Below are 13,605 nucleotides of genomic sequence, written 5' to 3'. Positions count from 1 at the left end.
CCTTGCGACATGGCATATGTGTGGGATTATATTATCGCAGCACAGAAATAATAATTTCCTTTCATTTATCTGGGCAAGGCCAAGTCTTAGCTTACTGTAGCTTCAGTATTTCACTGGGAAATATTTTCTCAGCCCTTGAACGTGGATGAACGGTCATTATTTCACTGAGGGACATTATAAATGATCATAAACTGACTTGAACCATATGTAAAACAGATGAATTATTTCTACACACGTTTTCAATTTTTACTTATTTTCTCTGGCTCTCCTGAAGGAAGAGAAATAAACACGCAGGTTAAAAGTAATTCTGAAACACTATGCAAAGCTATGTCTACTGCTCGTGACACTCGACTGTTCTACTGCAGTAATGAGCCTGGAAAACTACTGCCCCCTGTCTAATTCAGTTCCTCGATTTCATCATACTGAATCCTTCAATTTCAGGAAAAAGAAAAAAGCCATGTATTATGTAGAGCCCCAACAACTTTAATTTAATTCTGTAGCTGGCAGGCAAATTCTTGGGTGCAAAAGACATACTCACTTTCTGATGGATGAAAATTAGAGGGTACTGCACTCACCTGATAGTCTGATGTTGCAAAGTATCTGGATCAGTGGCATTTACCGTTAACACAACACTGCCAACAGGGATGTTTTCTTGTTTTGTCACTGTCATTGGGTTTGGGTGGAAAACTGGGCCTTCATTCACATCCTCAACAGTGATCTGAACTGTTGCTGTGGAACTGGGGCCATAGGCTATGTCTGGAATCAGCGGGTCTTCATTTTCTACTTTGATCAGCAATGTGTGGAACGCTGAAATCTCATAGTCTAAAGGCTGTAAAACATATCATAAAATCAGAGTGCAAGGTGCAAAGACAGTACTTAACACTTTTTCCTTGTAACCCGTTGTAAACTTGCAGGAGATAGAATTAGCCAGAAAGGGACAACAGCATTCATTGCATCTGATACTTGGTCAGAGTTTAGCATTAGACACAATGGTAGTTATAAAGTACATTGAAGATAATGGACTTAATGAAAGATGGAGATGTCCCTCTATACAAGAACATTTACTTTTTTGCCATAACCCATACATATCATTTAATTCTCATATATAAATGCTTATTTATGATGTAATGTGCATTTAGCAAACAAACCAGTCATACTTAGTAGCTACTTATGATAAGCAACATAAGGCTATTTTCTCAACTCCTACGTTGAAATCAAAAGCAGCACCATGGAAATAGATGACATTTGTCTTAAGAATTGAAAATGCCTCTTCTGAAGTTTAACAGAGAAAATTCTGATACAGGCAGCAGCCAGGGCTATTGTCTTTTTTTTTTTTTTCTTTTTTTAAAGTATGAGGTATAGGATTATCTTCATACAAAGACAGGCAATACATTTTTTCATGAGACTTTAGAAATGTGGGACCAAAGATGGCTCTCCAGTTTAGTCTGAAGCTGTGTCCCCTGCTTCCCTGGTACTTGCATCTGTGTTCTCTAACTGAGAAAAAAATGTGGCCCTTGAGTTCTAATTGTACCCTCAGTCCCAAACAAAACTTTGTTGTAAAGTCTCACTACGAAATGTGGTGCTTACTGCAAAACTAGCTGTTATTTAAGCACAACAGCAATATAGTTAGCAACAGGCAGGTCCTTGTGACTAAAGAAGTAAAGCTACTGTGACAGAAGAAGGGGTTATACATATTGTTTGGACAAGGGCTGGTAGCCAACTACGTATTATTAAGTAACTTATCCTTGCCGTGCCTCTCTTATGCAGTAAATCCTGTGGGTGGCCTTACAGTAATAACACAGTACAACAGCAAATTGTTCTTACTTTGACAACAGAGAGCATTCCCTCATTAGTCTGGGGATTGGTATGGATTTCAAAACTCTGCCCTGGATTTCCATTAATAATGGTGTAGACAGCTCTCCATGCTCCAGTTGCTGGGTCATCTCGGTCGCCAACCGTTAAGTTTACTATTACACCTGTGACTCCCTCCTTCACTGTGGCTTGAAACTAGAAAAAAAACATAGTGGAAATTGTTACTATTTCCAATTATCGACCACACACACACATGAAATATCCAAGCCAGCATTAATTATTTACCACAACAGGAGAAAGATGTAATCCTTGACTGAAACTGAGTGTTACAAGCTCTAAATAATACATTCTCCCTCATGAAATATATGGTAGCACATTACAGCTGCTCTCTATTGCATAGATGGCAGATAAGCAGCAATGTGATAGGAGTCAAGCTTTGGAAGATTGTAATCACAAGAAGACAGTTCACCTCATATTACTGGAAAAGCGAATTCTGAAAATATATACAGTGTTGCATAGGTGCACGTGCTATCAGAAAGGGAACTATACTCATAGCTAAGCAGAAGTGGAAGCTGTTTAATATAGCCCATTCTTGCCCTTGAATGTACTATTATTTACAAACAATCCAGTTTTGCTTTCAGACTATTATTTTCATAAATTGCCCCACCCATATTAATTTTTCACTACACCGTTATTAATACATAAAATATTTTTCAGAAAAAGTGTTCCCATATCCTTTTTTGGAGAAGTTTCTCTAAGAAACTCAAAAATAATTGGACCTCATGCTACCACTCGGTCTGTATAACTAAAAGTCAGTGTTACTTTCTTTTTTCAGTGGTAGAATTTTGTATGACCTTGTGAAGTTTATTGCACTGCTGCACTATTCAGCTAACCAAGCCCTAGGAGAAAATTCTAATTTACTATTCCAGACAAACAGTGTATAACACCATTCTTATTTATGTAGGAAAAACATTAAGCAAACCATCGGAAAAGCTTGTAAGGGTCAGACTTAATAATACTCCTCACCTTTCAAGCACTTGAGGCTGACATGCTAAAAGCACTGTATATAAGATTGATAAGATAATACCTCCTTTATAGGTGAATAAACCAGAATGATAACATACCTAATCCTGAGAAGTGCTGAACATCAGCAGTACCATTACCGATCATTAGGAAATCTTAGCATTTCTAGGGATTAAGTCTTCAAAAGCCCAAAATTACAAACTTTAATGACACAAATAGCCTTTGCCATACGAGCACTGCTTAAAAGCTATATCTTTGGTGACAATATATCACTCAAGGGCAAAAATCACCCAACTGGCTTCAAGACCTGAATAGACTAAATATCTTTTGCTCTGTCTTATAGACCACATGAAGTCATAACTCTACAGAAGATTTTGTGAGAATAGTGAATCAAAAAAATGGCATTTTATTCATATACAGATTTCACAATCTGGACAAATAGTAGGTAAAATGGATTTCCTCATAGTAAAATACTGAGGAGACAACTATGTCTTTTCCTGTGTTCAGTTATCTTTCTTTATTCATTTCTTCCAACAGATTTGATTTCTGTTTCCAAACCCTTTTTCAATATAGCTGTGTAATTTGAGCGTACACATTCAGTTCAAGCTTTCCAGCCTCAAACCTGATTTTATAAAAGGCTGACATTAATGATTGGCTATTTCTATCTTCTTTGGTATATTTAACATAGAATTTAAAGATTCTTTTGATTTTGATAGTTAATATGTAACAGGTTGTGATTGAGCTTTGTTTCAGACAGATCATTAAGCTCATTTGCAGTTTAATTAACTCTCAATTATAATATAACAATATTTTCGCTTGCTTTGAAACAAATCAAAAGAAAAACTCTATCAAGAATCTTGGAAATAACAGGAACGATTACCAAGATTGTATTCCACCCTGCTCAGCAAAATGCTGTCACTGGAAAGCACACTTGGACACCTCGTCCTCTAATTGAAAATAAGCAATTAGCCTGATTGATATTTTTGTATTATTTCATATTGTCTCAGCTTGAGCATGTATAAAATGAGACATCAGAACCATAAGGGCAAGAATTTTTCTCAAAAACTGTTCAGTACCAAAAAGTTCCTATTTAGCCATGTAAAAGGGTGAGTAGACTTCAAGAAACCTAATCCTAAAGAATCTAACCCTTAGATTTGACTGGGCATCTGCTTCTAATTCATATTGATCCTTCTGAAAAATCCATTGCTTAATCCACTAGTCTGATTCAATTAAGTGTTCAATACTCCCTGGATCACCTTGGGAACAGTAAGGCTTGTTAGTATAAAATATTTAAAGATCTGGCTATTTTACTCAGATACATAATTGTGAAGCCAGGGAGACAAATTTATTATGCTTACCCCACCGGTGCCAGACTATGATGGAAAAGGTTGCCATGATGTGCTACCTAGTTCAAAAAATACTGAATGTCAATTTAAGGATATCTAATTCAAGGATTTCTCAGCTGGGGCTGGCTTTCTTCTGCATTCCTATTTTCTCCTTATTTAGGAAGGACTCTCAGTAGCTTCAATTGAAGTGAGTTAGTAGTGCAGAAAGGGCACATAGGCTTGCTGGAGGCATAAAACCGCAGAGCTTCTGACACCTGCAGATCAAGGAAATGACAACGTCTAGAGGCAAAGGCTGTGCCAAGCCAAATAATTCCAAGCATAGTGGTACACTCACCCCTAGCATTTTTTGCATTTTAGATATGACCATATAAATTCTGTGTTTATTTATTTGAAGCTGTCTGGAACATGAGACTAGAATCTGTTTAAGATGGATGAAAAAGCAGAATGATCAAATCACAGAAGTTGTCACATGGGTCTACTCTAACTTTATAACGTAAAAAGTGTAATAAATCACAGATTTGTAATTGCAAAAGACAAATATCTACTGTGAAATAGAGAGGCCCAGAAAAATGTAGTGCATATTATCTAGAAGGCAAACTCTTTTGCCTGTTCAGACACCTTTATATAAAGAATAGACTTCCTAGTATTTAGAAAAATTTGTTATATTTATACTGGGTCCCTTTCAAAAACACAAAAAAGGAATTTAAAACCTATGAAAGGATAAAAATAGGAACTAGATTTGCAAACAGAGAAAATATAAACACAGGTTCATCATATTTCAAAATGAAAGGTTTACATTCTCAAAGCGCGGACTTAACTGGGAGAGTCTGATCCAGTGCTCTAAAATAAAACCCCATAGTGGCTAACACAAATAATTAGATCACAAGTTAATTGATTTTACTCTTTTTAAATATCTGCACATCCCAAAAGCACCACTATAAATTAAGAATAAAATAGATGAGTTCAGTACTTTATTTAAACTGCTATCATCTGGACCCATATTAAGAATAATAACGTAGAAGGCAAATTCCCGGGGCCAGGGTTGCATTTGGGTGGAAGGAGCTATGTTCATTGACTGTAGCCGAGCATTTGAATATATAAGGTTAACTTGTTCCGTGGAGTGATACGCCATATTGCCATTTATTGTGCTTGTCATACATACAGCCTACAAATTCTAGTAATCTTGTCATATTTAGAATTTTATAAACATAGGAAAATAAAAAAAGAGACACGATTCCCCTCTTTCTGCAACCAAAAACTTATGAAAAAATACAGAAAGACGGACAACAGACTGATAACAACTTAGAAGAAAACAATGAGTCAACAGTGGCCAGCAGTCACCTTCAATCATCAGGTTTTTGTAGACAAATGAGACTTTTAACAGGGAACTGAAAGACATCAAGAAAATACAGTGATGGATGTAGATGAAGAGTTCCTCCAAGAGCATGAGGGTAGCTTGGGAGGAAGCACAAGTAGACTTGAAAATGTAATGAATGAGCAATGTTTGCTGCCATGATGGACTAATGGGAAGTAGATATCGACCACTAGACGTTCTTTTGAGGGATCACAAAGGTAGTTCCACTAGGCATGGAGGTCCCTCAGAGTGAAAACAAGCAGTTTATATTTCTTACACAGGAGTCAGCAAAGGGATGGCAAGGAGACGAGTAGCATTTAAAACAACTGTGTTAGAATACAGCCTATTGACAGCACCCAGGATAGGTCTGAGCAGCAGAGAGATCTCAGTTCAGCAGTCAAACTCTACCCCTCCTTACCTGGAGCTTGGAAACCTGCTCCAAACTATGTGCGAAGCTTGAGAAGATAAAATGAAAAAGTATGGTTCCAAGCTGGCAGGAATTTTATCTTACTGAGCATAGGAAATTCAAGATGGCAGGTATCTACTGAGAATAATTAGGGCTGCACCAAAAGCCAGCTAAAGGGAGAAGTCAAGTGGGGAAACAAACAGATTGAACCACAGCTTAATTTTAGTAGATGCTTCCTGGCGGAGCCAGGACAGAATATAATACTGAGCCAAATCCTCCTCCACACTGAGCTCTACAGCAAACTGGTGGGACGCTGTAGTGACAGCCCCTGCTGAACAGCAAAACGGCTCAGTAGGATCTCAGGAAAAAACAATCTTGTCAGATGTCTGCCATGGGGCAGATACATGAAAAAAACACTTTGTAAAATATTATCACCTGGGAATCCAGACATTAACCCCACCTCAGCCTCAAACTAAACTGGAAATGGTATCTAACCTCTATGAAAACTGGATTCTTATCTGACAGCCTTATTTAAAGCTTCTGTAGGAAGTGAGGTTTTATTTACTGGCTTCTCAGAGCACAGAGGAACAAATGAACTTAACTGCATCGGAATCACCTGAATATCTACTGTCCAGCAACAGCGTGAGCATGCAGTAATAACCTTAATACCTTTATGAAGCCACCAAATAACTGTCTCAAAGTGGGATACCAATATACCCAAATTAAAGAGCTGCCACAAGCAGCAAACACAATGCAAGATAAACGTGTCTGGGATTGGTGATCACTACCCTATGGCTCATTAAGATTCTGCATGCTGTGATTCCCAGCCAAGAACAAACAAATTAAAACTGCATGTCAGTTTGCATTTATCAGGGCAACATTCCAGTTGAAGGTATTCTGTGCTACTATCACGTGTTTGTTTCCCTATCTATACATCATAAAAGATGAGAAATAATGGGATATATTAATTCACATGTCTCTATCAGAAATTCCCCAGGGAAATTGTATTATTGTACTTGTCCTCCTCCACTGAAGTCCACTGCTTTGGCAACCGCATTTAGTCTACCTATGTTCTTGAAAATATGAGGACAAGCTTATAGTCCCTTGCAATCTGCTTGCTCTTCGTCTGTCTTTCGCTTTGCACACTGACAGTCAGTACGTGTGTACCCGAACGGCCAATATTTATTTGTTAAGGAAACAATGTATTTGCCATAGCTCTGTTTCTGGAATATCTCTGAGGACAAATGGATTTTCAGGGTGATCGCAAAGGTTTGCCTTCTCAAGCAATCAGGAATGAGGATCTCATAAACATCAGTAACAAACATTTCTTGTGGAATTCACTGGGAGACAAAGCCCAGCTTGCCAGCTAACAATGAACCACGGAATACGGTGCTCGGAGCTCACCAGTCTTCACAAACTAGGCAGGTGAAATACTAGGTGGAAATATTTAGCATAACATTTGTGCATGGAACGAAGTGACACTGACAATTCTTCAGTCACCTTTCATCTCAGCACAATGACCAAATGTGCTGCCTGCTATCTGGGGCTGAAAAACAGAGAACCTGACCGACTGCAGTTTATACCAAACTCCACACCAGCAATTTAATTGCCAATTTTGTGGTCAGAGCAAATTGTAACTTGGTATTACATTTTCCCTGATCTCTTCTACAGATTTTGAAGGTATTTTCCCGCTTAACGCTGTGCATAGACTTTACTATATGGACACAAATAGCTGCTGTATTTCACGACAGAGATAGCCGCATTAACATAATGGAGTAAGTTGATATGAGCTGCACACGAAGCATCATATGAAGCTCTTTGGAAGCCATTTAGAGGAAAGACACTATGTAAATATAAAGCATAATCGCAGTATGACAAGGATTTGACAGAGTAAACTAGTTGCAAAACACAAATTAAAGCTATGAGTCACTTAAACAGTCTTTAGTAATTGTCATTGTCTTACTGCCATAATGCTGGCTCATAGGCATTATATTATTTCTTAAACTTAAAGTGTTTCTTTCAGTTTATTCTATATTTTTTCTAAGTACATAATATTCTTCCATCTCCCTAGTGAAATTACAGAAAGAATTCAATTGTAGCTTTGAAAAAATCTTTCTGAATATATGAAATTGACCATAATAATTTTGGATGCATTTTCACTTTTTACTTTTGAATGAATTTCACAGGCTATGTATTGTAAATGCCTTGTGATCTTTCAAGGCACACACCAGTTACTTTACAAAATAAAAGTACTGCTCAATAAGGAAAAACCGAATGAATATTTTTGTCCACTATCCTGCAGCCTGCAACAACAGCAACAAATCCAAAAGATTAATTAACTAAATGGGCAGCCAAAGATTAAATTCTGCCCTCTGTAAGTTGGCTAGAAGTTCTGCAGGCTCTATCAATTTGTGCCTTTTTATTGAAAAACACAAAAATGCTTAATATCACTGAGTATCACGAATGATAAAAAAAAAGGCAAGGGGAGTTTCAACATGTCTTTATCTCATTTGCTGCTTAGTAGTCTGCTTGGAAAAGTGCTGCTAAGGAGTATCTAGTAATGCAATAAACAAAGAAACAAGAAAGTAGTAATCAGGCTGTTTCCCCATGCTCCAGGTACAAGTCCCTCTGTGAGCAGTTTTCCATTGTGATGAAGCCAAGCTATCTCTGGGACTCAGTGGGACCACTTCAAGAAGTCTTTAGGTATTAGGATTCACAATTGAATAGGGCAGGGACAGAATGCAAAAATAACGGGGTAAAATGGATGGATGGATGGATGGATGGATGGATGGATGGATGGATGGATGGATAACCTGCTGGGTGCCTCAAGAGCTGCCTGTGAAGTTGCCAGAGTGGCAATGCAGAGTCCTCCTATCCCTCTTGTAGACACCTTAGAAAACTTTGGAAGTTCCACAGAGCCAGACCCTTATAAGATTCACAAATTAATTTAAAGAGCTTTCCTTTTCGCTTCTTTCCCACAGCACTGCTGAAACCCCAACATGATACTGTATTCCTATCCTCTCATTTATGTGCTTGCAGAGGACTAAAAAGCCATTCAGGGACTGTAAATAGGTGACGTTGAAGGATACTTGAAAATAGTCACTTTTTTTGGAATCGTTTTGAAGACTTTTGTTTACACTAGACTGACTCTTTCTCAGCCCAGCTCATGACCTCACTGAGTGAAGGCAAAAAGATAATTCTAACATGTATTAATCATATGTTGAATGCCTGCTTCAAAGACCATTACCTCCAGGGTATACATCAAATGTATACATCAACTGTACTACAGTTGTCTGAAGATTCAGAAGGAAGACAAACATCTCTCTCTTTTTTCAGAATATATAAATAATTTAGAAAGGATTCATTCTTTTTTTCACTTTTCCACCTATAAATGCAAGGTGCATTCAATTATTTCTAGAATAAATCAAGTACCCACAAATAAAATGGATACTTCTAGAATGATAGTCACATCATAGAAAAAAAACAACCTCTTTCTCCAGGTGGACAGAGGACAACAAAAGGTCACTATAATATTTACTACACTTAAGGTAGTATTGAGAAAAACTCAAAGAAATAATGATGTTATGTTCTTATCTATAAAAAATTCTTTCCCCCCGGGTAGAATAAACCTTATGTTTAAAACAACAGCACATAGAAAGTGGTGATCTGACCAAACCTGAAAGAGCAAACTACACCTATTCACCTCTTACAGCATCAGCGTTGCCTAGGGACCAGGGAGATACCCGCTTTTCACATTTATGAGACCACTTGAGCTGTATTCAGCCAACCCAGCTACATATTATTTCTTCCTCAGTGCACTTTCCATCAAGAGTAGTGTTAAGCCTATCTTCTTTCTAAGATGTTGGATGTCTTCTTTAAATAGAATGAACTTCAAATAGAATAGACTTAGCTGGATTTTTCTTTCTTTTTCACCCACTGCATTTTAGGAGCAGAAAGGTTTTACAGGCTTTTCCCCCCATCAATCCACACAGTTCTCACTTAGGCTAATGACAGGAGGAGGGGGAGGAGGAGGGGGAGGGGGAAGGGAAGGGGAAAGGGGGAGGGGAAGAGAAGAGGGAGGCGAAAGGGGCCTTGTTAAATGCTCATCCTTTCATTTTTAGCAGAGACTTAACAGCAGGACAGATGAATTCACTCCTCTCTGAACATCAAAGTGGTAGTAAAAGGGGAATTCTATCACAACAGAAACATTGTTTTGATAGGATTAACTTTGACATGCATATGCGGAGACCAGTCAATTTGTTAGAAAGTCTGGGAGATTTAGAAGAACGAAGGAGAAACTACTCTAGTGCCTTTAGTCTCCTCCCAGGTATAAATAAACGCAATGTGGCCTCTGCACTGATGGGAAGGGAGCTGGGCAGTGACAAGAGCTTCAGTAGATGAAAGCTACTGATGATTTTTAAATTACTGTCATGTTTACATTTCAGAAGTAGAGAAGGGCATTTTGCAATTTCTCTTTAGGAAGGTAACTTCCAGGACTTCTTTCCATATGTGTATGAAAACTGTGTTTTAGTGCTATACAAAAGCAAACTAATGCAAGAAGTTAAAAAAAAAAAGAATTATTCATTCTAAATAGGTCAAAGAACAAAAATTTCCTACATAAAATTCTAGAGGGATCTTGTTCGTCTCTGTAACTACTATTACAGTTATAAATGAATGTTTTGTGAAACCCTAATTTCATGATTTATTACTTTTTTTTTTTAACACAAATCTGTTACTCCCCTATTCTATTATTTGAGGACTTAGCAATTAATATGATCTTGTTGAATACTTTACCAAACATGCTTTTAGAACTGCCATGAGCTGTGTCTGTGTACGGATTTGCTAAAAAAAAATGCCAAGAAATGACAGAAATCCATTCTGGGAAGCAAGGGTTTATACACATCTTGACGGGGAAAAAGAAAAAATAAAAAGCCCTTTAAGATGGTGCTCTTATTACTCAGGAAGTCATTCCCTAAAATGGGGCAACCTGTTCTGGGAGCGATTTTTCTGTGTGTTTCACTTGCCTTACATGAACACCAAACAGATAATGCATTCACCATTTTTTTGAACGCACATAGTCTAATTTAAGTGAATTCTGTAATGCTGTTGCTTTTTTTAAATAGTTGGCCACACACATTTTGAACAGTCATCTCCAGTGACTCTGCATCAATATGGACAACTAGAAGTTGAGCACAATTTTCTCAAAAAGCACCAATTCTAGATTTGAAGAACCTAAGTGATAAGCATATGATTGAATTCTTTGGCAATCAGCTCCAATGGTTATTTGTTCACTGTTTAAAATTATGATGATGATTACCTCTCAACTGTGTATAAATAAGGAAATAATAACTTAGTCTATGAAGCTCATATATAGACACCAACTTTATAGTGACTGTCACAATATTTTGGAACCCAGTTAGCTCAAGGTCAGGTTTAAAATGTAGGTTAAATACAATTTGATTACTGAATAGTAGATGTAACGAGGTCACAATTTAGCAGTATTTCCAAATAAGATTGCACTGTCTGAGGAAATCACAGACTAACGTGGGGCTTTTCAAATCCTTTATGCACTTTTCAGAACACCATGAAAATGCTCTGTTTTGGCAACTTAATATTGCAAGACTGAACCATATTCTTAGAGGTTAAGAAGCAAACATGTATTTGCAGAGAGGTGGAAATTACAATGTAAACGAGACTTTCTCAATGGCAGAATCTTTGGGCTCTTTCATAAAAAGAAGCATATGCATCCAATAAGAAATCTTGCTTTTGCTGCCCTGAGAGGACATTGCTTCCAAAGAAGCCAGTTATTCACTGTGCCAGTTTACAGCTGATCACGACCCATGCTGCCAACAACAGATGTTTTGACAGTGGTTAAGCTTCTTCACACGGTCTTTGGTGAGCAGTGCCTAGCAGCACTGTTCAAAGCAACTTGTATCTCTAGAATATTTTAGCAATGAATTTCATCAATTCCCCACACTTCTGGCATTTTAGGTTGTGCCAACTGATGGGGATGAGATGCCCTAGATTTACAAGCCCCTCCAGCTGAGAGCTGTCTGAAGTTAGCCCAGTTTGAAAACTCTTTTTTTGGAAGCAGATAAGAACTCTGCAAGGTTTCACACTGTTCCAGTGGAGGCAGGAGGTACAGATGGAAGTTTACAGGCAGTATTATCTGCAGTGGTGCAGAATTTGTCTGAATTTTAAAAAATGAAATCTCTAGCCAGCATTTTGTTTTCTGTGGAAAATTTGGTGGGGAAAGGAGAATTTGGGCTGAACACTCCCTATTTCAATCTATCCAAACACAGTACGTCTTCCGAGTCTGCTGACGAAGCAATGAATGAAGTCTACTGCACGTAGCTTCTTCTACTGGACATACATTATTTTTTTCTCAAATTATCTAGCCTACATCCTGTTTGCACAACATTCACTGAATATTACTGCTCTATCAAAAACCTATGATACAAGAAGAATCATTTAGAGATCACAGACATAGGTCAACTTTCATGATTAATGGTCTCTTTCCTTTTCTGTTTTCCTCCCACAGGAGAAAAATCTTTATCATATCTTGAACATCCAGGTAAGCACCATCCCTGATAGGGAACAACAAGGTCCTGGGGTCTCCAACCCTATTAGCACAGAAAAATTCTTTTCCCCAAGGTCAAGAAGAAAGAATAATAGAAATAAATGCAACCTATTTCACTAATGACCATGGAGTGATCTGAGCCTCCCCATACAGCACTGAGATGGGAGGTTTCAAAAGGTATCTTGAGAGGAGTTCACTCGCAGCTGGGGTGGTCTGCTTTGAAAACACATGAGATTTGAGCGTGTATTGAAACATAGAGTGCTGAACAGTGATTGAAGCATGGACCAACAGATACATGGTTTGGCATTGCACAGATGTGGAAAAGGTCAGGAAGAAAAAAAAGGTATGCAAAATGGATTTATTGCTTTCTGTTTTAAGGATAACCCATGGTCTCCATCTCCCACTGCCCAGCTCCTTTTGCCAATGCTCATTTCATCTTTTCTTGAAAGAAAAAATATTTGCAATAAAGGAAAATGAACAGTCCTTTTGTAAGTGCCCATTGTGTACTTATTTGCTGTCTAGAATGTCACAGAGGGAACATTCAGGACCCTTTCATTTTCTCACCTGTAATTTATGTTTTCCTAACCATACATTCACTGTACACACAGCCTTCTTGAACACAAACACTGTTGCAGTCTCAGCTGGATATGATTTGTTGTAAACAGACAACTATCCATTTGGTCCTTTTTATTAATAAGATGGATAAAGAATGAACCAAGGATTTGTATATATCCTGATACTGAATTCTCTCTAAGCTATTTGGAGAACATGAATGACTACAAGTGTGATGGCAGTGCTCCTCAGTTTATGTGTCTGAGCACCAAGAATTTGGAGGGAGGTCAAGACAGGCCAAGGCACCACACTTGTGCTTTGGACAGAAAGATGTGCATGCACACCATGAAGTCTGTATACAGTCAGTCAAGCCTGTCACACCTACCATGTATGGGCTGCAGAGATTACCTGAACATGAACAGCAAACGTGGTCCACCCCAGTGGCACAACGTGGTTATTGTGCCTGTGAAGACTATCACTGTGATGTTGATGGAAGGTGAGAAGCTTAGCACAAATGTACTCCATGGTCAGT

At 38.0% G+C, this 13,605-nt stretch overlaps 1 protein-coding gene across 2 annotated transcripts in view; it reads right to left on the bottom strand.

Annotated features, from left to right (window-relative positions):
• Positions 1–13,605, bottom strand: part of CDH13 (cadherin 13) — a gene marked incomplete at its 3' end in the record, with an annotated part of 498,288 nt that overhangs the window by 61,015 nt on the left and 423,668 nt on the right. For both annotated transcript variants that reach the window (XM_082489177.1, XM_082489176.1), the window contains exons 9-10: positions 1,825–2,007; positions 576–829 (exon numbers count right to left, since the gene is read on the bottom strand). In XM_082489177.1, the coding sequence (XP_082345303.1) occupies positions 576–829; positions 1,825–2,007 (437 nt within the window). The remainder of the gene's footprint in view (positions 1–575; positions 830–1,824; positions 2,008–13,605) is intronic.

The sequence above is a fragment of the Vanellus vanellus genome, assembly GCF_965231255.1.
Source record: "Vanellus vanellus genome assembly, chromosome: 12".
Lineage (NCBI taxonomy): Eukaryota > Metazoa > Chordata > Aves > Charadriiformes > Charadriidae > Vanellus > Vanellus vanellus.
Note: the sequence above shows the minus strand (reverse complement) of the source record. Positions and strands in the feature narration are given on the sequence as shown.